This window comes from Pinus tabuliformis, chromosome 8 (assembly GCF_031772625.1).
Source record: "Pinus tabuliformis cultivar Carrire ecotype Pingquan chromosome 8, CPIR1, whole genome shotgun sequence".
Lineage (NCBI taxonomy): Eukaryota > Viridiplantae > Streptophyta > Pinopsida > Pinales > Pinaceae > Pinus > Pinus tabuliformis.
In genome coordinates, this window is record NC_142294.1 from 1,555,540,958 (window position 1) to 1,555,567,791 (window position 26,834).

Below are 26,834 nucleotides of genomic sequence, written 5' to 3' on the forward strand. Positions count from 1 at the left end.
TTACAAAAAAAAATTTAATAATATTTGGATCCCTTCTTTCTTCTTCGACAGAATCCTTTTCACTGGTTCCCGAAACCATGGGGTTTTCATTGGAAATAATGTAAACCCGGTCTTACTTGGTCAACGTTGTTAACAAAGATTGAGGAGTCAGGGTGCATTCTCTGCTTCTTTATATCCCCTTCCACTCTTTTGAAACCATAATGAAACAAAGGAATATGGATGAGGATAGCAGCGCAGGGCTTTCTCTAAGCCTGGGGCTCTCAAATGTGAATGGGCCTCCTCTGCAGTTAGTTTTGGGGCTTTCTGAAGGAAGTAGCAAGAGATCAGCCGGAGAACCGAGCGCTCCGAACCATCTGGTTGTAGATGCAAACATTTTGACTCTTCGTAGTGCCGAGGGGTTGGGTAATGGCTGAGCAGAAGAAGAGGGTGGTTCAAAGAAGCTTAGACTGTCCAGAGAGTAGTGTGCTCTTCTGGAAGAAAGTTTCCAAAAGAACAGGGCACCCGAACCGGTAAGTCTCTCTTCACAGTATTCACTTACATCTTGGTGCTCTATCGTTTCATGATTTCGGGTGCGGTGACTTCTTGGTGCTCTATCGTTGTTTGTGGTTGTGCAGGTGCAAAACGTAGAGTTAGCGCAGGAGCTAAATCTCCGTACTCGTCAAGTTGACGTGTGGTTCTCTCTTTGGAATTAACAGGTACATAATTTGGCCTGGAAAGTTGGAAATTAAAATTCCAGCAAATTATAATTCGAAAAAGTTTTCATCCGATCGAGATCCTATTGTATTGACAGATTTCTGTTCTGAACACTATTTTATTGACATTTTTTTGTTTTTAGGTCGAAGCTGAAGCAAACCGAAGTGGACTGCGAGGTTCTGAGGAGAGATAATGAGGCACTTGCAGACGACAAGAGAAAACTGCACATAGAGGTGGAGAAACTGAAAACTAGGATTGCGATGTGCCCCTCCTGCGCAAGAGTTTCAGCAGCTAACAATAGCAGCAGCTAATACATTCACGGCTCGACATTCATCGCCCGAAAGTAATGGCAAAGCATTAGTTGTTTAAACCGCAAGCTATGAACGAAACATTATACCATTGACTTGTTTAAACCAGTTTTGATGTGGTTGTTTAAACTAGTTTTGATATGGTTATTTTGACATAATTTAATGGTTTGAAAGTTAAAATTATTATGGTTCTTGAATTTCTATGCGCACTATAAGTAAATTTATTTATTTTGAGATAATTTAATGGTTTGAAAGTTAAGAATATTATATTCTGAAGTAGTTAAAAGTTACAAAGATTTTTGTGGAAGCTACCCGGTATTCCTCTGTATTGTTGAAATATTAATTTCAACCGCACATTTATTGCAGCGTGGTTTTGGCAAAACCACCCAGACTTCCCCGCACCACCTATTGGCAAAAGTGGTATCCGTAAGAAGGGCTCCGAACACCCCGATCAATTGACACGCGTCCAGTGTACAACTCCGAAACCACCAATTCCCCAGACATTAAACATTGTTTGGCTTGTGTGAATTTGGTGTGTGAAATGCGTCCGATCAGGTCAACGGACATAGATCTTATTCAACCTGCCAGAACATTAGTTTTTGTTTTTATCGCCGTTTTTATGTAATCTATTTAATGCAATGTCATAGTCATAGGTAAAATTTGGTAAACGTTTTTAATTTTATTGTTTTTTAAATTTACGGAAGTATGGGTAAGGTATCGTATGTGATATGTTTTGTTTTGAGGCGTTGACCTTTTAATGTAATTGCACACGGGGATGAAAAAAATATAGAGCACTGCAGTGCGAAAGAGTGTGTATTGTAACAGGGGATGAAAAGAGGGCTCGCGGCAACAAAGAAAAGAACAAGAAATCCAACGCACAACAGTGCGAATAAAATTGTGGAGCATATGCATTGAAATGCATTGAAACGAAATGTATGGTGTGGTGCATTGAAATGAAATGTATGGTGTGGCACAGTAGCGCAAATGTAATTGTTTTTTTTAATTGAATATGTAATGTGAATGATCAGCCGCTTGAATGTAATGAAAATTTCACACAGGGGTGAATGTGAAGGATTTCTTTTACAGCAGTAAATCCATGTAAATTTTTATTCTACAGCAGTAAATGTAAAAGCCCTTTTTTACAGCAGTAAAATGTGAATGAAGATTTTACACAGCAGTGTAAAAATCATTTGTAAAAGAGAGACAGAGTATTTTGTTTTTGGTGAAAATTTTTGGTGAATCCCTCTGAGAAAGAGGAAGAAATTTGTATCAGGCCTTTTATAAATTAATACAAGTTTATTATGGGTGTGAAAAATCTCTGTTCTCAGAAATTTTATTAGCTTCCGTGCGTTAAAAATCATGTGGCAGAAAAACAGAGCATTGCTCTGTGTTCAGTTAATTTGTGTTTGAAATTACCAGAAATTTCCAACATGGTGTCAGAGCAAATCCAGGCTCTTTGAAGGTGTAAAGAAGCTGAAGGAAGGTTCCTTTTGTTGCAGCAGTAAATCCTCTCCAGCAAAGTGAAGTCTCAGGCAAAAGGATCCAGGTATTTCTCAGACCAGTTTTTGTGTTACTGCTGAAGAAACAGTCAGTTTTTTTTAATATACAGTCAAGGATTTAGAAGCATAGCTGAGAATGCAAGGAATGGCTAGCACAAGCATTAGCATGGGCATGTTTAATACTCAACTCCCACAGTTTAATGGGAAAAACTATGATTACTGGGCAATAACCATGAGAGCCCTGTTTGTCTCACAAGATCTATGGGAACTTGTTGAAGATGGTTTTGAAGAACCAGTAGATGAAAATTAGTTTAATAGATTAACTCAGGCAAAGAAGGATCTATTGAAGAGAAATAGGAAGAAGGATTCAAAAACCCGTGTGTTTTTGTATCAAGCAGTGGACCAGAGTGTGTTTCCAAGGATAGCAGCAGCTAAGACATCCAAAGAAGCATGGAAAACCCTCAAGACAGCCTATCAAGGCATGGAGAAAGTGAAGATAGCAAAACTACAGTTGCTGAGCAAAGATTTTGAGAATCTAAACATGAAGGAGTCAGACAATATTGAATCATTCTTCACACATGTGATTGGTCTGGTCACACAGATCAGGACTCATGGAGAAACTCTTGAAGACAGGAGGATTGTAGAGAAAATATTAAGGGTCCTACCCTCAAAGTTTGATGTGATTGTCACCACCATAGAAGAGACAAAGGATCTCTCAAACTTTTCAGTTGATGAACTCCATGCATCATTGATAACACATGAGTAGAGGTTGAGCAGAAATGAAAACTCATCTCTAGAGCAAGCCTTCAAGACCCAGATGTCCTTTGGAAGAGGAAGAGGTCAAGGCAGAGGAAACAAGAGAGGAAGAGGCAGAAGCCAGAACAGAGGTGGAAGGAATAGTTCAGCAAATGCTCAAGGAAGAAGCAGCAATCCAAATCAGAACCAAGGCCAAGGCAGCAGCCAACAAAGAGGACAATATCATGCTTAAGGACAAAGGTATGAAAAATCCAATGTCCAATGTTATTATTGTAAAAAATATGGGCATTATGCAAATGAATGTAGGAAAAAGCAGCATGATATGAGTAATAGACCAAATGAAAATATTACTAGAGAAAACATCAGTCAAGATAATGCGTTGTTAGCTTGTAACATGGCTGAAACAAACAGTGAAGACATATGGTTTTTAGACTCAGGTTGCAGCAACCATATGACAGGAAACTTAGCCCTGTTTTCTTCTTTAGATCAGAATGTAAAATCATAAGTCACACTAGGAACTGATAGAAAACTTTCTGTTATGGGAAAAGGATAAGTTAAAATATTTACAAAGAAAGGTGAAAGGAAAACCATAGCAGATGTCTATTATGTTCCTCGAATGAGATGTAACCTCTTGAGTATTGGACAGCTTGTTCAAAAGGGTTACAATGTTTTCTTTGAGAATGATGTATGCACCATCATGGATAGAGCACCCAGCAAAAGATGTATTGCTAAAGTGAAGATGACAAGGAACAGGATGTTCCCTCTCAGAATAAGGGCAGATTTGAAAAACAAAGAAGTAATTGCAACAGTTACCCAAGAGGCTTTCCAAAGTGTACCAAAGGATGAAAATTGGTTATGGCACTTGAGATTTGGACATCTCAACTTTGGAGGCCTTAACCTGTTGAGTAGGAAAGGAATGGTAAGAGGATTACCATTGATAGAGAAACCGGACAGCCTTTGTGAAGGTTGCATATTGGGGAAACAACACAGAGAAAGTTTTCCATCAGGGAAAAGCATAAGGGCAAAGGCACCCTTAGAGATTGTCCACTCAGATTTATGTGGACCGATGCAAACTCCATCACTAGCAGGCAGCCAATATTTTCTAACATTCATTGATGATTTCACCAGAAAGACTTGGGCTTATTTTCTAAAGAACAAAAGTGAAGTGTTTGAAAAATTCCGAAATTTTAAAGAACTTGTAGAAAACCAAAGTGGGCTGCATATCAAAGTTCTAAGAACTGACAGAGGAGGTGAGTATATCTCCAAGGAGTTTCTACGTTTTTGTAGAGAAAATGGAATACACAAGCAGTTTACAGCTAGGTACAACCCGTAGCAAAATGGAGTTGCTGAAAGGAAGAACAGGACAATTATGGATATGGCGAGGAGCATGTTGAAGGCAAAGCATTTTCCAAATGATTATTGGGCTAAAGCTATACATTGTGCAGTATATATCTTGAATAGGTGTCCTACAAAAGCAGTGATGAACAAAGTGCCGGAAGAAGCATGGAGTGGGAGAAGGCAAGGAGTCACCCACATGAAAATTTTTGGATGTGTGGCCTACACACACATTCCAGATCAGCTAAGGAGGAAGTTGGACAGCAAAGGGGAGAAATGTACTTTCATTGGATACAGTGAGGAATCCAAAGCCTACAAGTTGTATATCCCATCCACCAAGAAGTTTTTTGTGAGCAGAGATGTTCAGTTCATTGAGGAGGAAGCTTAGGATGGAAGCATAGAGAAAACAGTGAACATTAAAAGCTGTTTGTCTCATGATGAAGATGATGAGGAGATAGCTGAAATACATCCCCAAACAGCAGCGCCAACACAAGGACAGCAAGAGACACCCTTGAGGAGAAATGAGAGTGCTTCTCCAAGCACACCACAAGGAGGAAATTCAAGTGCATCTTCAAGCACTTGCACACCAAATGAAAGAGGTAAGAAATTCAGAAATTTAAGTGATATTTATGATGAAGGAATGAATTCCTTGTTTGTTTTGTATTGTCATGTTGATGACCCTATTCATTTCGAGGATGAAATTAAAAATAGGAAATGGATAGAAGCTATGGATGAGGAGATGAATGCCATAGAGAGAAACAAGACATGGAATTTGGTTGAGCTACCAAAAGGTAAAGAAGTCATTGGAGTCAAATGGGTCTACAAGACCAAGAGTAATGCTAAAGGAAAAATAGAAAGGCACAAGGCAAGACTTGTTGTCAAAGGGTACAAGCAGCAGTATGGGAGAGATTATGAGGAGACTTTCACACCGGTTGCAAGAATGGAAACCGTGAGAGAAGTGCTGTCTATAGCAGCACAAAACAAGTGGAAAGTTTACCAAATGGACGTGAAGTCAGCATTCCTAAATGGAGTGTTAATGGAAGAGGTTTACATTGAACAACCTCTAGGCTATGAGAAGAAAGGCCAAGAGCACAAAGTGTGCCGATTGAAGAAAGCTCTTTATGGGCTGAAGCAAGCACCAAGAGCGTGGTACAGTAGGATAGATTCCTATCTACTGGAGAATGGATTTGACAAATGTGAGGGAGAACCCACTGTCTACGTCAAAGAAAAGGATGGTAAATTGCTAATTGTTGTGTTATATGTTGATGATGTGATTTTTACAGGTAATGATGACTACCTCATTGAACAATTCAAAACAGTCATGAAAGAAGAATTTGAAATGACTGACATGGGTTTGCTGAGATACTTCTTAGGAATAGAAGTAGATCAAAATAAAAATGGAATTTTTATCTCACAGGCAAAATATGTAAATGAAGTGTTGGAAAGATTCCATATGCAAGAGTGCAAGGCAGCAATCACTCCCACAATAATGGGATTAAAACTCAGCAAAGAGGACAACAGCAAGGATTTTGATCCTAGCTTGTACAAGAGCATAGTTGGCAGCCTTATGTATTTAACTGCAACTAGGCTTGACATAATGTATGCTGTTAGTTTAATTTCCAGATTCATGGAGAGGCCAAAGGAAGCACATTGGCAGGCAGCAAAAAGAATTCTGAGGTATGTTAAAGGTACTAAAAGATTTGGGATTTTATATACTACTTCAGAATGTTCAAATTTGGTTGGATACATTGATAGTGATTGGGCTGGAAGTGTAGATGATCGGAAAAGCACTTCCGGTTATGTTTTTCACATGGGTTCAGGAGCCATTTCATGGGCTTCTAAGAAGCAGTCCATTGTAGCATTGTCTACAGTAGAGGCAGAATATGTGGCAGCTACAGCAGCAGCATGTCAAGCAGTTTGGATGAGAAGAATGTTGAGGAGCTTAGGCCAAGAGCAGACAAAAGCAACAGTGATTTTTTGTGACAATAGCTCAGCTATTGCATTATCCAAGAATTCGGTGTTTCATAAGAGAACGAAACACATCGACACAAGGTTTCACTACATCAAAGAATTGGTGAGCAATGGAGAAATTGTTCTACAACATTGCAGGACTCAGGAACAGGTTGCAGACATTTTGACAAAGCCATTGGACCAGAAAAGCTTTGAATTTTTGAGGAAATGTCTGGGTATGACTGATAACCCAACAGTTGAAATTAAAGGGGAGTGTTGAAATATTAATTTCAACCGCACATTTATTGCAGCGTGGTTTTGGCAAAACCACCCAGACTTCCCCGCACCACCTATTGGCAAAAGCGGTATCCGTAAGAAGGGCTCCGAACACCCCGATCAATTGACACGCGTCCAGTGTACAACTCCGAAACCACCAATTCCCCGGACATTAAACATCGTTTGGCTTGTGTGAGTTTGGTGTGCGAAATGCGTCCGATCAGGTCAACGGACATAGATCTTATTCAACCTGCCAGAACATTAGTTTTTGTTTTTACCGCCATTTTTATTTAATGTATTTAATGCACTGTCATAGTCATAGGTAAAAGTTGGTAAACGTTTTTAATTTTATTGTTTTTTAAATTTACGGAAGTATGGGTAAGGTATCGTATGTGATATGTTTTGTTTTGAGGCGTTGACCTTTTAATGTAATTGCACACGGGGATGAAAAAAATATAGAGCAATGCAGTGCAAAAGAGTGTGTATTGTAACAGGGGATGAAAAGAGGGCTCGCGACAACAAAGAAAAGAACAAGAAATCCAACGCACAGCAGTGCGAATAAAATTGTGGAGCATATGCATTGAAATGCATTGAAACGAAATGTATGGTGTGGCGCAGTAGCGCAAATGTAATTGTTTTTTTTAATTGAATATGTAATGTGAATGATCAGCCGCTTGAATGTAATGAAAATTTCACACAGGGGTGAATGTGAAGGATTTCTTTTACAACAGTAAATCCATGTAAATTTTTATTCTACAGCAATAAATGTAAAATCCGTTTTTTACAGTAGTAAAATGTGAATGAAGATTTTACACAGCAGTGTAAAAATCATTTGTAAAAGAGAGACAGAGTATTTTGTTTTGGTGAAAGTTCTTGGTGAATCCCTCTAGAAGAGGAAGAAATTTGTATCAGGTCTTTTATAAATTAATACAAGTTTATTATGGGTGTGAAAAATCTCTGTTCTCAGAAATTTTATTAGCTTCCCTGTGTTAAAGATCCTATGGCAGAAAAACAGAGCATTGCTCTATGTTCAGTTAATTTGTGTTTGAAATTACCAGAAATTTCCAACATGTATGGCGGTGAAAATATCAATGCTTGGATTTAGTACCGCAGACTCTGTATGACTATGTTTTAGGGCTGTTTGTTTGAAACGTGCACAAAGAGATTCAGAGTGACAATAGAATAGCGATGCGTTCAACTTATACACAAATTTTGTAAAAGAAAACCCATTTTCGACGTAATGGCCATCTATTTTCACCCCGCATGGTTGGGCCACATATTCTGTTTGAAAGCCATCTTCGTCCCTAAGAAGCCTAAGGATCTCATATTGAATGGAGTGCACATCCCGCTGAGGGACCCATATCCACGCCACAAGGCTAAGGAAATTAGGGACATAAGGCCGTCTATGAAAGGAAACCGGCATTGGATAAATTATTGATTGGATCAAAGACAATGTGTGCAATGTAATGAGCCGCTCTCGGTGGAACATTTGGAACAAACTGACTTGAACGCGCTGAGGTGTTGAGCCAAAACGCATTGGTGGATTGTCACAACCGTCTGAACTGCTCCCAGTCGCTCAACCAGAATGGTCTGTGTGAGGGGCTTTGAGAGCATTTCTATGTACCATTGAATCAGGCGGCCACCATTTCCACAGAAAACGTACAACATGACTATGAGTAACAAATGAACCTAGAGGGATTGATTAAGACGCAAATTTTTGAAGGATGTAAAAATTGAAGAAAGACTTGCACCATAATAGGTTTGATCCGTTTGGGTCCTTGATAGATCTCTAGTTAAGGTGGATCTACGCAATTCAATATATTGCATTTTTTAATAGTTTCAAATCCTTAAAAATTTCATGGTTACTTGGATTGCCTAGCCTAGATGGCTTAAAATCGTAATTCTAATTCCAAGAAATATTTGTTGGATTTTCAGGCAGTTGTTATAATGGCTACTACAAAACCGTTGAAAATTTTTTCTTTTGTTTCTAGATTAGAAAAAAAAAAAAAAAAACAATAGCAGCAGCTAATACATTCACAGCTCGACCTTCATTGCCCGAATGTAATGGCAAAGCATTAGTTGTTTAAACCACAAGCTATGAACGAAACATTATACCATTGACTTGTTTAAACCAGTTTTGAACCAGTTTTGATGTGGCTGTTTAAACCAGTTTTGAACCAGTTTTTAAACAACTTTTGATATGGTTATTTTGAGATAATTTAATGGTTTAAAAGTTAAAATTATTATTGTTCTTGAATTCCTATGCGCACTATAAGTAAATTTATTTATTTTGAGATAATTTAATGGTTTGAAAATTAAAATTATTATATTTTGAAGTAGTTAAAAGTTACGAAGATTTTTGTGGAAGCTACCCGGTATTCCTCTGTATGGCGGTGAAAATATCAATGTTTGGATTTAGTACTGCAAACTCTATATGACTATATTTTAGGGTTGTTTGTTTGAAACATGAACAAAGCGATTCAGAGTGATAGATTTTCGACATAATAGCCATCTATTTTCACCCCGCATGGTTGGGCCACATATTGTTGGATCTCATATTGAATGGAGTGCACATCCCGCAGAGGGTCCCATATCTATGAAAGGAAATAAACACTTTGCAACCCCTTAAGCGACTGAACAGCACAATCCTATCAAATAGACAATGATTGACCAAGTGAATGACACAATCCTTCACTGACAGCCAAACTGCATAATCCACTTAGCGAGTGAACTACCCAATCCTTTGTCAGTAGGAATTTTACAGTCCTTTCCCCTAGTGGACTGCATAGTCTCCCACAATAAATAAATTACACAGCCCTAGAAAATAGGGAGTATGCATTTCTCTTTGAACATGTGGCACAAGTTTCTACTTTTTTTATCTATGGATTGTTCTGAGGCTTTAGAAACGTACTCCCATTGTTCCTTGGATAAACTTTGTTGAGTTTACCTCCTTCGACACATAAAAGAAAAAGACAAAACAGACGTACAAATCCATGCAAATCACTCCGACACAGCTCTGCACTAATTTGTATACAAAAAAATAAAATTTGGCATCTCTTCCATCTTATTGGGTCTTTTCTTGGGCACTTTCTTGAGGGCGTTAGAGTTAAGTCTATATGGGCTCTCATACAAACAAGAAATACAAACAAGAAAAATAGATGGACGAACAGACATGCTTACTCAAATATCAATTAGTATGTTTTCACAAAAACAAATTACAAGGCACATAAAAAGTGGTTATGCGATCGGACAGTTTTTAAGACATGAGAATATGGTTGAGAAAATCTCTCAAAAGACTTTAAAGAGTAACAAACAAAAATTTTCTACATTCTAATGTAAGCATTATTCCAGGTTCATCTACACTATTTTCAAAAACAATGTCTACGTTCTCAATATCATTAAAGCTACTACAGGACTAGAATTTTAAGTTCTATGGAACATTTTTTTGCTTTCTAAAAGTATTTGACGTTAAACAAAAATTTTGACTTTTCAAACTATAGATTTTAATTTTAATTATTTAGGGTTCCCATCATAAATATGTAGAAATATTGTCATTCTTTAGATCCACATTGTTGATATACATTTCATAAATTATTTACCTTTTTAACAACAATTATAGAATTGCGAAAGTGCTCCCTATTCATTTTTATTAAAAATAAGAATTTATTGTATATGTGTACCTTCAATAACAATAGTTGATTTCTCTCCAACCATTATATCCCGAGTAAGAACATTCACAACTTGTAAGTGAAAGAGTTATGGGTGATCCTAGATTGCATTCTTAAGGTTTAGAAAAATTATTTCCCATTTAGGAATTGATAGTTGTATATGTGAAATAAACAATTATACATAACCAACCTTGCGGAAAATGGCATCCAAATATGCAAAAATTAAGTTATATAATTACATATTTTTAAGATAGACATTACTTAAGCGTTTAACATATGTTTGATGTTACTCTATAGTGTTTAGCTGCAAATGAAGCCTTGATGTAAAATAAAATCTCATTCATCATATTTTTATTTTTACGTGTTGTTCTCTAATTTAGAAAACATTGTATTCGGAGAGTCACTTTTACTTAGTTGTGCTTTTCAAGAATTACTTGAATCACTATATATATATTTAATTCTATAGAGCCTTACTATTGAGTTATTATTATTTCTTCTTTATAAGGTGACTACCATAAGTGTAGCTCTCAATGGTTATACAAGATTTGCTTATAACAAAAAAAATTAATACTCACAAACTACTTAAAACATAAAAGGACCGACACAAAAAATAAATAGTCGTCATCAAATTTCCAATCGACACTTAATATAAATTTCAAATTCCTTTCTTGAGAAAGTATACACAGTACTTTATGTATAGTGTTTGTCCAATATAGAGTGTATTTCAAATTCCTTTCTTGAGTAAGTACACACAGTACTTTGTATATAGTGCTTGTCCAATATAGAGTATAGTGTAATCATCGATGCTCAATATCATCAAGGCTATAAAATGAAGAGCCAAAAAAAAAATTGGAGTGAATATTTGGATGTAATTTGATTGTAGATTTAAGAATATTTTGGAAATATAATTAACAAATATGGACAAATGTTATAAAATTTATTTGATTTGGATTTATAAGTATTTTAAAAATCTCATAATAAATCTTTGTCATAAATTTTTGGATATTTACTTCGACATGACCAAAATAAATAGTTTTATCAAAGCATTTCCACAAAGACATAACCAAATTCAATACAATTGATGGAAGAATCTCCACAAGAATCATAATCTGATTTCTTATAAAGGAACCTTTATTGTCACAAGAAAATTAAGCATAAGAAGGTTTGTAGATGTATGTTACAAGCTCATTGATAACAATTTGCTTGCAAAAGTAATGAATAGTTTTTGTTATGAGCATAATATTAAGAAAATTGTACATCTTATGTATTGTGAAAGAAATAGTTATGATGAATGTATTAAAAAAATATTTTAGTTACAGTATTAGTTATTATTAAATCCTACAAGCGGTAATAGTTTATCCATAGAACTATGGGATATAATGACTAACATAAATTTATCTTAATCATGGATCTAATAAGAACCTAGAGGGATTGATTAAGACACAAATTTTTTAAGGATGTAAAAATTGAAGAAAGACTTACACCATAAGAGGTTTGATCCATTTTGGTCCTTGATAGATCTATCGTGAAGGTGGATCTACACAATTCAATATATTGCATTTTTTAATGCATAAATGGTTTCAAATCTTTGAAAATTTCATGGTTACTTGGATTGCATAGCCTAGACAACTTAAAATTGTAATTCTAATTCCAAGAAATATTTTTTGGATTTTCAGACAATTGTTATAATGGCTACTAGAAAACCCCTCCAAAATTTTTCCTATGATTCAATTTTGGAGCCTAACTTTTATCTATAAGAAATATTATTTTCAATGTCATCAACTATTCCTCATGATTACAATGACTTATGCTTTTATGAAATTCTTATGTGATGTCTTAATTAGGTTGTTTTGATGATGATTGAGTCTTGTCAATGACAGTTGAACAACTCCTGATGAAAATTAAACTCCCTTTTCAACACAAGCCAACTCCTGTAATAATCTAGCATTTATTGATGGCCTTGCCTCTAGGAACTACACAGTCCTCTACCACTAGACACTGTGCAACCCCTTAAGGCACTAAACAACACAATCCTATTAGATAGACAATGATTAAACAAGTGAATGACAAAATGTTAAATTATGATATGTTCTATGCTTAGAGCAATTTACTTATTTTTCATTTTATTAGCCCCAGATTAGCAATCACATATACATTAAGTAAAGTGCAGATAGAACATTAAATGATCAATCGAAAACAAGCAAAGACAAGAGACATAAGATGCAGTAGCTAGCCATGGACAAACCCCAAATTGGGGAAACCCTTCGATCAAATCTTCTTTTATCTTCAATAGTTCAGTAGAGAGAAATAATACAAAATTTGCATTCTATAATTTTATATCAGAAACAACAAAACCTGGATCAACAAAGTCAAACTTGTGCAAACTAGATGAAACTGACCTCTAAAATACTTGGTCAATCTCTGGTCAACTTGTCCTTGAACAACCTAAAGAAACAACCCTACAACAACCTTAAAAATTAAGTCAAAGTGCAAATTTCTGAAGTCAACTGTAGCCCTAAACTAGGGCAGTCAATACCGGTGAAACTAGAGGTCAGATCACCTCAATTTTTGTGTCAAAAATTGCAACCTACCTAGGAGAGGTAACCACACCCAATCTGCACTTCTTGAAAGGTCAACATTGGTCAATGCTAGTCAAAGATGATTTGTTGTTCTTTTTCTGCGTCCTCTTTGCCCTAGGACATCTTCCTTTTAGCCGCACGCCTGAGAGAGAGAGACTCTTTCTGCGTAGGAGAGAGAGCAAGATGTGTGTGAGAGTGAAGTGTCCAAATGGGAGAATGCTCCTTGCATTAATATGCAAAACGTTGAGGTTGAATAGACATGACTGTTGGGCCTCTGAGCTTACATAAGTTGCTGGCCAACTTGGCAATTTATCCATAATCAAAATAAATTCATATCTTCATAAATACTTATCAGAATCAGATGATATTTAGATTAATCCTACACCTCTCGATGAGGAGAATCTAGGAAAAATATCAGCAGCCATAAATAAGGTGACCCACATGGAGTTTGGCCCTAGTTGCCAATTTTAACATTCCCTCTCAAGTAGGGAGAACTTCATCTGCAATCTGTCAGACCGTCATTGCTATCCATCCATCAAATGCATTCTCCTGTATAGTTTGACCCCACTCTCTCTGCTCTACCTGAACTATGAAGAAGAAGAAATGATCAAGGATGTATCATACCATCCTGCACTAACCCGAATTCAGTCTTAGAGTGTGTACCACTCTAACTAATCCCAGAACAGTATCATTGATCCCAGATAAATGGAGGTCATCCTAGCATAGGGAGTACAGTAGATACAATAATGCGTCCATCGATAGAACTATTATGGTCCCTATCCTCATTTCCCTTCTCATTGATTAGATGAGAGGTAATTCCCATGAGTCCCATACTGTATGGGTAAGATGCCTCGACAACAGAACTAATCATCCTGTCCACAAGAGAACGTCATCCTTTCCAGTGGATGCCATGGAGAACTAATCATCCTATCCTATAGAAGAATGAATCATCCTGCTTCACAGTTGCCACGGAGAACGAATCATCTTGGCCCAAAGGAGAACTAATCATCTTGTTCCACAGTCACCACGGTGTGTCACAAGGGAAGGTTGAACCTTTAGCTTGTACATAGTGCACCACCAGGGGATGGTGAGTCACCCTGTGGTTACATGTCACTCCAAGAAGTACCCCGCGCCCCTCTCGAGCTCCCAGAGCTCAATACATCATAATCGACTCTCATAAGAGGGTCTCTGAATGACACCAAGTCGTTCTCAGAAAGTCAGGAATTTGACCTTTCCTAGTGGCTTTGTTAGAATGTCAGCGACCTGTTCATCTGTATCAATATGTTGGAGCCTTATTGGTCCTCGGTGCACCATATCTTGAATATAGTGGTACCTGATATAGATATGCTTGGAGCGATCATGAAATATGGGATTTTCTGATAAACAGATCCCGCTCTGGTTGTCACATAGAACCACAATTGTATCTAATGTAAATCCAAGTAGCTCATTGAAGAGCTTTCGCAACTAGGCTGCCTCACAGGAGGCCATGCTAGCAGCAATGTACTCTACCTCCATGGTGTTTAAAGCCATGGACTTCTGCTTCCTTCTCATCCAGTATATCGAGGCAGATCCCAAAGACAAACAACACCGCGAAGTGCTCTTTTGGTCCACCACAATGCCTGCCCAATCAGCATCAGTATACCCAAGTAGTCTCACATCTCCGGTAGTGTATCTCAACCCATGAGTGATTATGCCACGAAGATACCTCAACAGGTTCTTGGCACCAATCCAATGTAAGTGGTGAGGCTAAACCATATGTTGACTCAATGTGTTGACTGCAAAGCATATATCTGGATAGGAGTTCACCAAGAACATTAATGCTCTGACGAGTTGATGATACTCGGTAGCATTTCGTATAACAGGTCAGGCAGCACTACCGCTTAACTTCTTCAAGTCAAGCTCCATCGGGGTAATTACGGGTTTGCAGTCCACCATGCCAAATCTTTCCAATATCTTCGCCACATATTTTCCTTGAGATAGGAAAATCTCCACTGGTTTCTGCCAGACTTCCAGTCCTAGGAAGTAGTGCACGAGTCTTAGGTCTTTCATCTCGAATTCATAAGCTAGCTCCCTCTTAAATTCATGAATGAGAGGGTCTGCACCTGTTAGAAAGAGCTTGTCAACATAAAGCACCAGTATGAAAGGCTTGTCATCTATAACCTTAAAGTAAAGCTTAGGGTCGGCTTCATTTCTAGTGAATCCCAACTTCATCAAGTAGCTATCCATTCTCTCATACCATGCTCGGGGTGCTTGATTTAGCCCATAGAGGGCCTTATTCAACCTGGACACATGAGATTCTTGATCATAAATCTCAAATCCTGGGGTTTGGGGACCACATCGCATAAATCATTTTTCATAATGGACTCATATCCCTTATCCATAGCATCCTTTCATACTTGATGCTTAATGACATCTGTGAATGATGAAGGCTCATTTTGGATGATCGTGCTCATGATGGTCAGGTATCCCTGATACCTATTCTGCCTCTTATTTTCACGGAAGGTTCCTTGAGGTGTAATGTATCCTTCAGCATCATCAATTGTCCCCTTAAGCCATGAAGGCCTCTTTATAGAAGAGGAAGGCTCTTGCGAAGGAGGATCAATAGGATTCATAGTTTCTTCCACATCATGAATTGTCTCATCTTCCTTTTCCTCCAGTTTCCTAGTGTCAGCTCTTTAGATCCTCTTAGAGTAGGAAGATTGTCTACTTTGCTAAGATCCATATCTTCGTCAAAAGTGACATCATGGCTAATCTCGATTTCTCTTTGACCAGCCACATAGACTCTATAGCCCTTAGTATTTTTGCTATAGCCCATGAAGATTCCTTTCTTTCTAGATGCACCCAATTTATTCCTTTTCTCCTTCAACACATGAAAATATATAGGGCTTCCAAAAATTCTAAAATGAAATACAGTAGGTTTCTTACTAGTGAACAACTCTTCGGGAGTCTTGTAGCCCAATGCTTGATGAGGGCATCAGTTTTGTACATATACGGTGGTGTTTACAGCTTCGGCCCATAAAAACTTCGGAAGTCTCTGATCATGGAGCATAGTACAGATAGCTTCCACAATCATATGGTTCTTCCTTTCTGCCACAATATTCTACTCAGGAGTATATGGTGTAGTAGTCTCCCTCTTAATGCCAGCCTCATTGAAAACATCACGAAACTCATTAGATTCATATTCAGTTCCATTATTAGTCCGGAAGGTCTTGATATTCTTCTCGGTTTGATTATTTATCAAGTCTTTGAAGTGTCGAAACCAGGAGAACACTTCATCCTTCTTTCTCAAGAAGTATATCCAAGTCTTGCGAGAATAATCATCTATAAAAGTGAGGTAATATGAATATCCTCCCAAGGAGATCATAGACATCATACCAGATATGTCTGAGTGAACCAACTGCAGTATATTGGAGGTCTTACTTTGCCTTGAGGGGAATGGTCCCATTTTAAGCTTTCCTTTGGCACATTCGGGACATACACCTTCTTGTTCTTCTTGGAATTCAGGCATCCTTGTCACCATTTGTCTCACATCAAGTAGAGCTTTATAATGAAGGTAAGCAAATCTCTGATGCCATAGTTCGGACTGAAGAGATGTGTCACAAGACATGACACCTAGCGGACTTCCTCTGACCTGATATAATGAATCAACTCAAAACCCAAGAGTGAAGGCATCTTTAATATTCCTTTTCGACACACGTACCTTGCCATCGTTGAAGGCTGCCTTGTAGCCTTTGTCTTCCATAGCCAAAATGGACACAAATTTCTTTTGAGATCAAGTACATACAATACATCTCGTAGGTGGATTTTATTACCCTAATTCAATTGAAGAGTGACATTTCCAATACCTTTGATGGGATATTTTGAATTATCTCCAAGAACAATATCAAGTTTGGTTTCCTTCTCTATCAGATTATAGAGAGCTTATTTGTAACCAGTGAAGTTCCTTGACGCACCACTATCAATAAGCCAATTTCCCAGCGAGTCTGGGGGAGCAGAGGTAGATAGAGTTGTAGGTAAATAATATTCATCTTGCTTATTATTAACGGTGTTAGATTCATACCTGGAATTTCTTGCCTTCTTGAATGGTTGTCCTCTTCCTTGATTTCCGACATTTCTTTTACCTTTGCCATTTGACCTACCATTCCTTTGATTGCCTTGAGAGGGATTTTGATCATCGTCCCTATGTGGGTACCTTTTATCATGTCACTCCCTTACATAGTGACATGTTTATTGCACTTGTAACATCATCCTTTTCTTCCACCTTTTGGTACAGCCTTTCGAATTTAGCCCCAGAATCGTTTCTTCTTTTAGCATGAGAAGAAAAAGCAGTAGGATGACCTTTAAGTATGGGAGTTTCTTGCTCTTCCATCCTTATTTCTTCTTGAATGCATCTCGTCGTTAATTCCTCAAATGCAGGAATTACATTATTGTTGAGAAGAGTAGTCCAAAATATATACCATTTAGATGGTAGTCCTCCAAGAGTTGTGAATGTCATTTCCCTGTCAGGAATTACTTCCCCAATATATAGGAGATCATTCTTGATCCTGGTGGTCCTTAAGAAATATGCTTGCATACTTTCATCTTTCCCCTTCTTAATTTCCTGCAGCTTATTTCTAAGAAGCAAGACTTGATTTACATCATTAACTTGAAATCAACTCACCAGTCTATCATAGATTTCCTTGGAGGTGTTTAGCTCAGAAAAATAGGCCACCAAGCATTTGGCGATAGAGTCCCGGATGATCTTCCTTGCTTGGAATTCTCCCTTGGTCCATTTGTTCCTAGTAGTAGCGAATGCATTTGATGGAGGCTCAATAATTCTACCTCTCACATGGTCCAATACTTCCTACTCTTCTAATGTTAGAATGAGAGACATCTTCCATCCGTGATAGTCATATTTCTCATGGAGTTTGTCTTTAGCACGAGGTGTGTTGAGGACCCATGTTTTAAGACTATCTGCCAATCCTTCTCTTCGGTGATTGCTCTTGCTCTTGCTTGGGCTTTGTCTTCACCTCAACTCTGATACCATGCTAGATTATGGTATGTTCTATGCTTAAAGAAATTTACTTATTTTTCTTTTTATTAGCCACAGATTAGCAATCACATATATGTTAAGTAAAGTGAAGATAGAACATTAAATGATCAATCGAAAACAAGCCAAGATAAGAGACACAAGATGTGGTAACTAGCCAAGGACAAACCCCAAATTGGGGAAACCCTTTGATCAAATCTTCTTTTATCTTCAATAGTTCAGCAAAGAGAAATAGTACAAAATCTAAATTCTATAATTTTATATCAGCAACAACAAACCCTAGATCAGCAAAGTCAAACTTGTTCAAACTAGCTGAAATTGACCTCTAAAATACATGGTCAATTTTTGGTCAACTTTTCCTTGAACAACCTGAAGAAACAACCCTAGAACAGCCTCAAAAGTTCAGTCAAAGTGCATATTTCTGAAGTCAACTACAACCCTAAACTAGTACAGTCAATACCAGTCAAACTAGAGGTTAGATCATCTCGATTTCTGTGCCAACTTGCCTAGGAGAGGTAACCACACCCAATCTGCACTTCTTGAAAGGTCAACGTTGGTCAACATTAGTAAAGGATGACTTGCTGTCCTTTTTCTGCGTCCTCTTTGCCCTAGGGCGTCTTCCTTTCAGCCACACATTTGAGAGAGGGAGAGAGAGAGACTCTTTCTGCGGATGAGAGAGAGAGAGATGTGTGTGAGAGTGAAGTGTCCAAATGAGGAGAATGCTCCTTGTATTCATATGCAAAATGTTGAGGTTGAATTGACATGTCTGTTGGGCTTCTGAGCCTACATAAGTTGTTGGCCGACTTGACAATTTTTCCATAATCAAAATAAATTCATATCTTCATAAATACTTATCAGAAATCGGATGATCTTTAGATCAATCTTGCATGTCTCAATGAGGGGAATCTAGGAAAAATATCAGCAGCCATAAATAAGGTGACCGACATGGAGTTTGGCCCTAGTTGCCAATTTTAACTTCCTTCACCGTGAGACAAAATTACATAATCCACTTAGCCAGTGAACTACCCAATCCTTTGTCACTAGGAATATCACAGTCCTTTTTGCTAGTGGACTATGTAGTCTCCCAAAATAAGTATATTGCACATCCCTATAAAATAGGGAGTATGAATTTCTCTTTGTACATGTAGCACAAGTTTCTATTTTTTTATCTATGGATACGTGCTACTTTGTCATTAATTTTAAGCATGTGTTTCATAAACCCTAACCCTAATACTATTGGGGAAAATATAGATAATAGAGGCTTTTAGATATCACTTTCACATTCAATATTGGATCTCTCACCATCCTCATGATTTCAAGGAGATTTGGATTTGGTTTGCAATGCTTTTACGGGTAGGTTTCGAAATTGTCACCTTTTACTGCTTTTCCCATCGCTTTTTTCGCTTTTTGGTTTGCAACTATTGATTTTCTTGTTTCTTCTTGTAGTTACTGCCAATTTTACTATTACTACCTTGTAAAAGTGTTGTTTTAGTCTCTCAAGTCATATTATGCATGCATGTTCTTCCCTTCACATGATATTTTATGGTCGATACTAATTATTGATCTAACTCATTCAGAGGTGAATATACACCTGCCTCTTCTTCAGTTCTAGATCTAAATATTTGCTCTCTCCTTCATTGAATTGAAGCATCCTTAAGGCTTGTTGGCTCCTCCCACTATCCATTGTGGAATCCCAAGCAACAATCTACCTCCCTGCCAACTAAAGTTGTGCAATGCGTAGTCATTGGCCCCCTCCAGCTACGCATTATTTAATCCCAATGAGAAGTAGCCTAGCCTAGCCACAGATACTATGAAATGTACGATCCTCCTCCTCTTCTACCAATTGATATTGTGCATTGCATGGATTTACCCCTCTATCCATCGCTTTTCAGTCAAGACCGCACAATCTCCTCTCACACTGTGCACTGCACAATTATAGAGCCTAATTTATACGCTTGCTTCCCAGTATTCTGCAACGTCTCACCTGAGTCAGTGTCTTTTTCTTTATGATTGATTGTTGAATTGATCTGCTAGAGCTAACTAGTGTTTTCCATGACTTCATATCTTGCCATAGGTACTGTTGGTCTTAAGCATACTTCTCTCTCATCAACATATAACATCATGCCTCCCAAGAGATCAGCATCAAAGGAGCCTAAAGGGAGAATTATCGAGGAAGTTGTTGAAATTCCATCAACATTAGTTCCCATTCTATTTGATACGATGTTTTACATTGTAGGACTTTGATATCATGTGGAATACTACTTAGGATGTATTCACTTTAAAATTTAAAACAAATTTGGAGGATAGATAGGTTTAAGTGAACATCCAATGATCAAAGATTAACATATTTGCTTGTAGATGCATAATATTACCATGTGCATATGTCATTATATTGATTCTGTAAGGAATGGATACCAAGATCATGCTGCTAAACAATGCTAGTGGGTAGTAGCTTTCCTCCCACCAACCACATAATATCCACTTTACTTACGACTTTCCTAATAATAAGCAACATATGGATTCTCATTTCTCTGTAGTAATAGGCTATCTAAACACTAAGGAATTCATAAACATGTGGGTAAATAAATTGTCAAAGTGTCACTAGACACCATGTAATAATTAGAAGACCAAATCACTCAAAATGTTGTTTCAATAATTCATAGTGTTGTTCTGCCAATTTCATGGACAGAAAAAATACTGAATCCTTCTAAGAAGGATGGGTTTACATGCTATAATAGACAATGATTGACCAAGTGAATGACACAATCCTTCACTAAGAGCCAAAACTACATAATCCACTTAGCGAGTGCACTACCCAATCCTTTTTCACTAGGAATTTCACAGTACTTTTTGCCAGTGGACTCCATAGTCTCCCACAATAAGTAAATTGCATAGCCCTAGAAAATAGGAAGTATGCATTTCTCTTTGAACATGTGGCACAAGTTTCTATTTGATCCGGATTTAAGCAGGAATGTAATAGATTACAGAGATAACCATAAATATAGAGATGCGATAACCATAAAAACAGAGATGCAGCGGAAATAATACTTCATTTCATTAATGGAGAATACTGAAATATGCTTACAAATAGAAATAACCCAGCTAGGGCGATGGTAGCTTATCTCTGAGAAGAGATGTAAAAGCTACATGCCTCTGAACTGTTTCGAACTGTGTTTACAATGAGGCTCAAAGGCCTATTTATTATTGAGAAACAATGGAAAACCCTTAACATTCCAAAACCTAACCCTAGAAGATGAAACGCCAAACTATGGGCCCCGTTCGGGTAAATTGGTACATCAACTTCCCGGGGTCGTAACTTTGGCATACGATCTCCGTTTGACGTGCATGATAGCCCGTTGGAAAGATCTCTCCGAGGAATACAATGGAAATATGACTTTTTATCTAAAAAAATTTCGTTTAGGGCCTCAAAACAGCTCCGGAAGTTTAGGACCAGAAAAATTGCTAAAAATAGTAAACTGCGCTATAATTAAGGAAACTGAAAAATTGAAAGAGACAGTTGTGGGGGTCCAAATGGGATAGGTGGGTGGCCACCAAAATCTACCTGGATCACTATTTTTTTTATCTATGGATTATTCTTAGGCTTTGGAAATATATTCCCGTTGTTCCTTGGATAAACTTTGTTGAGTTTACCTTCTTCGGCACATAAAAGAAAAAGACAAAACAAACGTACATATCCATGCAAATCACTCCGACAAAACACTACACTAATTTGTATACAAAAAACAAAATTTGGCATCTCTTCCATCTTATTGGGCCTTTTCTTGGGCCCTTTCTTGAGGGAGTTAGAGTTAACTCTTTATGGGCTCTCATACAAAGAAGAAAAATAGATGGAGGAACAGACATGCTTACTCAAATATCAATAAGAATGTTTTCACAAAAAAAAATAGTGCTTATGTGATCCGATAGTTTCTAAGACATAAGAATATGGTTGAGAAAATCTCTTAAAAGACTTTAAAGAGTAACAAAAAAAAAATCCTACATTCTAATGTAAGCATTATTCCAAGTTCATATACACTATTTTTCAAAATCAATGTCTACGTTACAATAATCAATTCTCAATATCATTAAGGCTACTACAGGACTAGAATTTGAAGTTCTATGGAACATTTTTTTTCTTTGTAAAAGTATTTGACATTAAACAAAAATTTTGAAATTTCAAACTATAGATTTTAATTTTAACTATTTAGGGTGCCCATCATAAACAACATTAAGGAGTAGTTTACTAATAACTAATTTACATACAAAGACTCACTCAATCAAAGTTGTATAAACACATGATAATACATAGAAATATTGTAGTGTCATGCTTTAGATGCACATTGTTGATATACATTTCATAAATTAGTTACCTTTTTAACAACAATTATAGAATTGTGAAAGTGCTCCCTATTAATTTTTATTAAAAATAGGAATTTATTTTATATGTGTACCTTCAATAACAATAGTTGTGATGCGACCAACCATTTTAGCTTCTGGATTAACAATACTTAAGTGATGATTAACAATCGGATAAAGTCAATGCAATTATGATTATCCTTAAATAGATGATTAACACAGATATTTTGGTTTTGGCTTGATGGCTCAGTTAATTTCTAGGTATGGTGGTAGGTGTGAGGAGACACATGTCCTTGCCCTCAGTTTTCACCCTCCCACGCTTCGACTATACTCCTCCACTCCGCATTCACTTATCACTTTGGCACTGGGCCTTGCTCTGCTCATGGTGAGGGTTTTGTTGAAGGTTTGTCTACGATTGTATTGAGGAAACGATGGTGTTTTTGCGACTGTGTGTGGGTTCTTTTGCAGGTGACTTGGTAGCTCTGCCTGCCCTTCCTGCTATGCTGTCAGGTTGTTCTCACCTGGGCATTGCCTTGATGGCTCTGTCATTTTCGTTAGAGGGTTCTCTTTATCCTGAAGCTCAATGGTTCTCTGTGTGCCTTCACTGTATAATTGTTTGTCTTCTTGCTTGTATATGCTTCTGGTTAACCAATTCATTGTTCTCTTGTAGGTTGCAGTCGCAAGGGATCGACTCCTTGGCTCTGCTTAGCAAGGTAAGCTCTCTATCCCTACTACATTCATTTTCCTCAATTTTCCATTTTTACTAAGGGTAGCCGCTCCTTGTGAGCAGGGGTTCCCTCCTGCAGCTGCGACCTGGCTGGGAATTCTTCACACCAGCACCGTCCACTCCTCTGGTGAGTTTACAAAACCCTCTCTCCTAGTGTTGCTCACTCTTTCATTTTCAGTTTCATATGCTCCATTTCTAACACACTCCTGTTGACTGTAACTATAGGTGGGTGGTGGCTTGGGATGGCCGCTTCCATGACTGCTGTTGTCTGGTGAACCTGGTAGGGTTGCTCCTCATCACTGATATATGTTTCGTTTTTATTTTGGTTGTGGTTCTAGCACTTTGGTTTCTGGTAGTTGTTTGGTTTTGAGAGCCTCGACTCTTTGGTTGCTGTTGGCCGCCTTTGGCTACACCCTTTTTGTATATTATTTATGTTGTCTTGGCAGTCTTGAATATTTTAAGGGTCTTCAAACCCTGGGTCTATCATGGGCTATCTCTAATGAGACTCATCCCACCTTGGCTATGGCTATTCTAGTACATTTTTGTAACTTATCTTCCTACTCGTCTATTATTTAAAAGAAAAAAAGACTTTTGTTTGTATGGCTATGGGTTACCTTAATATACAATGTAGTCATTTTTAAGCTAAAACTATTGATTTCTACAGTGGCTCCTCCATGCTGTTTGTCTGTATTGGAATTAGCTATTGGCTGGAACTATAATTTCACTCTTTTCTTTTCAAATGTCTTCAAATGCTATTGTTTCCATACTTGAGACTTTTTGTTGCTAGATAACTGGTAGAACTAGTTGTTTGGAAAAGGAAAGTAAAATACTTTGTTATGTTCATTGTCAATGCACACAGTAATTGTAACTAAATGGATTAATGGTTAGTTGTAAACAAAATTCATTTATCTATCTTGATCAATACACAGTATTTAAATGGAAAGAGATTAAGAGAGGCTGTAAATGGTTACAGATGTTTTGCACAGAAATGAAATTCTTATTTTTTATTTCCTTCTGTTTCGTGTCTCGTAATTGGACCTCTACAAAATATGATATGCTTGTTTTTGTACTATTTCAAGACAGTTTCTCACAACTGCTCATAGCTACATTGGTAGTTACATAGTTGTGAAAACTATTTCTTTGTTTTCTTGCTTTGTTGGAAAGTATATTTTTTTGTATGAAGACAACTGTTAATTAAAAAAGAAAAAAAAAAAGAGAAAGGTGGCTATAACAACCTCCCTCTAACCATGATGTTCCTAATTACCATTTAACTAAATAATTAAAAATGCAAGTCCTTAAATGTTGTGTTAACCAACAAATGGAAATGAAACTAAACAATGAGTGTGAACCTGTTCTTCCTAGCTGAGACAAAACACCCCAACCATGATACCCTCAGCTTGATGCTCTTGCATCAGGCTCCAGGGGTAAGAAAAATTCATGGCTCTGGTCCATTAGCTCCCCGAATGAATAGCCTGCCCACTGGATTTGTCCAACGTCAAGCTAAGAACTATCCTCAATGGGATGGTTCTTCCACTTGGCAAGGTATTGTAGGTACTCCTTCCGCCAAGTTCACCTGGCTACTTGAGCGTCAAGGATCCGCTCAATCTCAAGGGGTTGAGCTGAAGGCATTTGCCTCATCCAAGTGTCTCTTCCTTCCTGTGTCTCCAATGTAGGCCATGTTGTACTGTCGTCTTCAAGATTGGCAGTATATGGAAACAAGTCTGCCACGTTGAAGATGGTCGATATGCCTATCCCTAGAGGCAGTTGTAATTCATAATCATTGGTTGAAAATTTATGCAGAATTTTTCTAGGGTTGGTCTTTTCGTATTTCAGTTTATTGTATTCACCCTTAGGAAGTTGTTCTCTGTGCAATTGTGTGAGGACTTCATCCCCCACATTAAACTATACCTCTTGTCGTTGCAAATCTACCCACTGCTTATACTTTTGACTGCTGTCCTGCAACTTCGTCTTTACCTGCTCGTGTAGGTCATTCATTGCTTTGGCGAAATCTTCCCCATCCATACTTCATCTTTCCTATTGTCTTAGATCTTGTAACTCATTCACTTCACGAGGATGCATGCCATATAATATTTGAAAATCACTGTATCCCATGCTACGATTTGGTGAGTCGTTGTAAGCGAACTCCGCTTGGGCAAGTACCTGATCCCACATCCATGAATCTTCTCTAATCAAGCTTCGTAGCAGGTTTCCCAAGTTCCTATTTACCACCTCTCTTTTTCTGTCGGTTTGTGGGTGATAAGCAGAGCTGACACATAACTATGTGTCCATATTCTTCTACATGGTGCACCAAAAGTATCCTGTAAATTTCATGTCCCTGTTGGAAACTATGGATTTAGGCAGGTCATGTAGCATGACTACCTCCATGAAGAACAAGTGGGCCATGTGAGTGGCATCGCTGGTTTTTTTACAAGGGATGAAATGTGTCATTTTCGAGAATCGATCTACTATCACCATCACATAATCGTAACCCTGCTGCGTTATTGGTAGTCCCAAGACAAAGTCCAAGCTGATCGAGTCTCACGATCTACTCAAAATAGGTAGTGGTGTGTAGATTTTCGTATTCTGACTGTGTCCTTTCGCCAAATGACACACTTTGCATCTGGCTACAAATTGCTGCACATCCCTTCGCATCTTTGGCCAGTAATAAAAATGGCTTAGCTAGTCTAGGGTCTTATCAATGCCCAAATGTCCAGCTAGACCTCCGCTGTGCTTCTCCCTGATGATGTTCTACCTCATCAAACAATCGAGAATGCGTAGCTGTCCCCCTTTAAACAACAGCTTCTCCTGTAAATTATAGTCCAGTCATGAACTGTTGTTCCTCAACAAAAGATTTTGGTAGGCTTTGTAAGCCTCCTTGAAATCTGCATCTGTATGATACAAGTCTGCCAAGTGCTCGAAACCCAATACTTGTATCATACTCTCCTGTAAGAGCTGAGCTCTTCTAGTTAATGCATTTGCTACCTTGTTGGCCTGTCCACTAATATGCTTCAAGACATACATGAAACTCTGCAAGTACTCAACCCATTTTGCATGCTTGTGGTTCATCTTATGCTGCTGCATAACGTACTGCAATGCAGAATTATTAGAAAACAAAACAAATTCATTCCCCAACAAATACTGTCTCCAATGCTTCAATGCTTCGATGACAACATAGAACTCCTTATCGTAAGAAGAGTACTTCTACTTGCTTTCGTTCAATTTTTTGCTGAAATAAGCAACAGGTTTGTCTTCCTGGCTGAGTACGGCCCCAATGGTTGTACCACTGGCATCACAGTGAACCTGAAAAAGCTTGTTAGAATATGCCAATCTCAGGATTGGTCTTTCAGTAATCTTCTTCTTCAGCAGTTGAAAGCTTTTCTCTACTATCTCAAACCAATAGAAAGGCTGACTTGCTTTTTCTATAGTATCCAACATAGCTACGCAAATCTCACTAAAATTTCTTATCAACTTACGATAAAAACTTTCCAACTCATGAAAACTGCGTACCTCAAAACAAACCTTTTGGGGATGGCCAGCTAATGATTGTTGCAATCTTCTCTGGGTCCATCTTCATCTCATTTTCGGTAATCACAAAACCGAAATAAACTAATACCCTCTGAAGAAAAGAACATTTTTTTCAGATTTAATAGCAACTTGT

General features: G+C 37.7%; 2 protein-coding genes across 2 annotated transcripts; one reads left to right on the forward strand and one right to left on the reverse strand.

Annotated features, from left to right (window-relative positions):
- Positions 1-215: 215 nt before the first annotated feature.
- LOC149241897 (homeobox-leucine zipper protein HAT3-like) lies at positions 216-1,004 on the forward strand. The gene is made up of 4 exons (XM_089370716.1): positions 216-397; positions 497-509; positions 615-673; positions 836-1,004. Exons 1-4 carry the CDS (start codon positions 216-218, stop codon positions 1,002-1,004), a joined length of 423 nt encoding a protein of 140 aa, XP_089226842.1.
- A 24,995-nt stretch (positions 1,005-25,999) lies between these two features.
- LOC149241898 (uncharacterized) lies at positions 26,000-26,611 on the reverse strand. The gene is made up of 2 exons (XM_089370717.1): positions 26,417-26,611; positions 26,000-26,263 (listed from the first exon to the last, which is right to left on the reverse strand). The coding sequence occupies exons 1-2, from the start codon at positions 26,609-26,611 to the stop codon at positions 26,000-26,002; spliced, it is 459 nt and encodes a 152-aa protein (XP_089226843.1).
- Between the last annotated feature and the right edge of the window lie 223 nt (positions 26,612-26,834).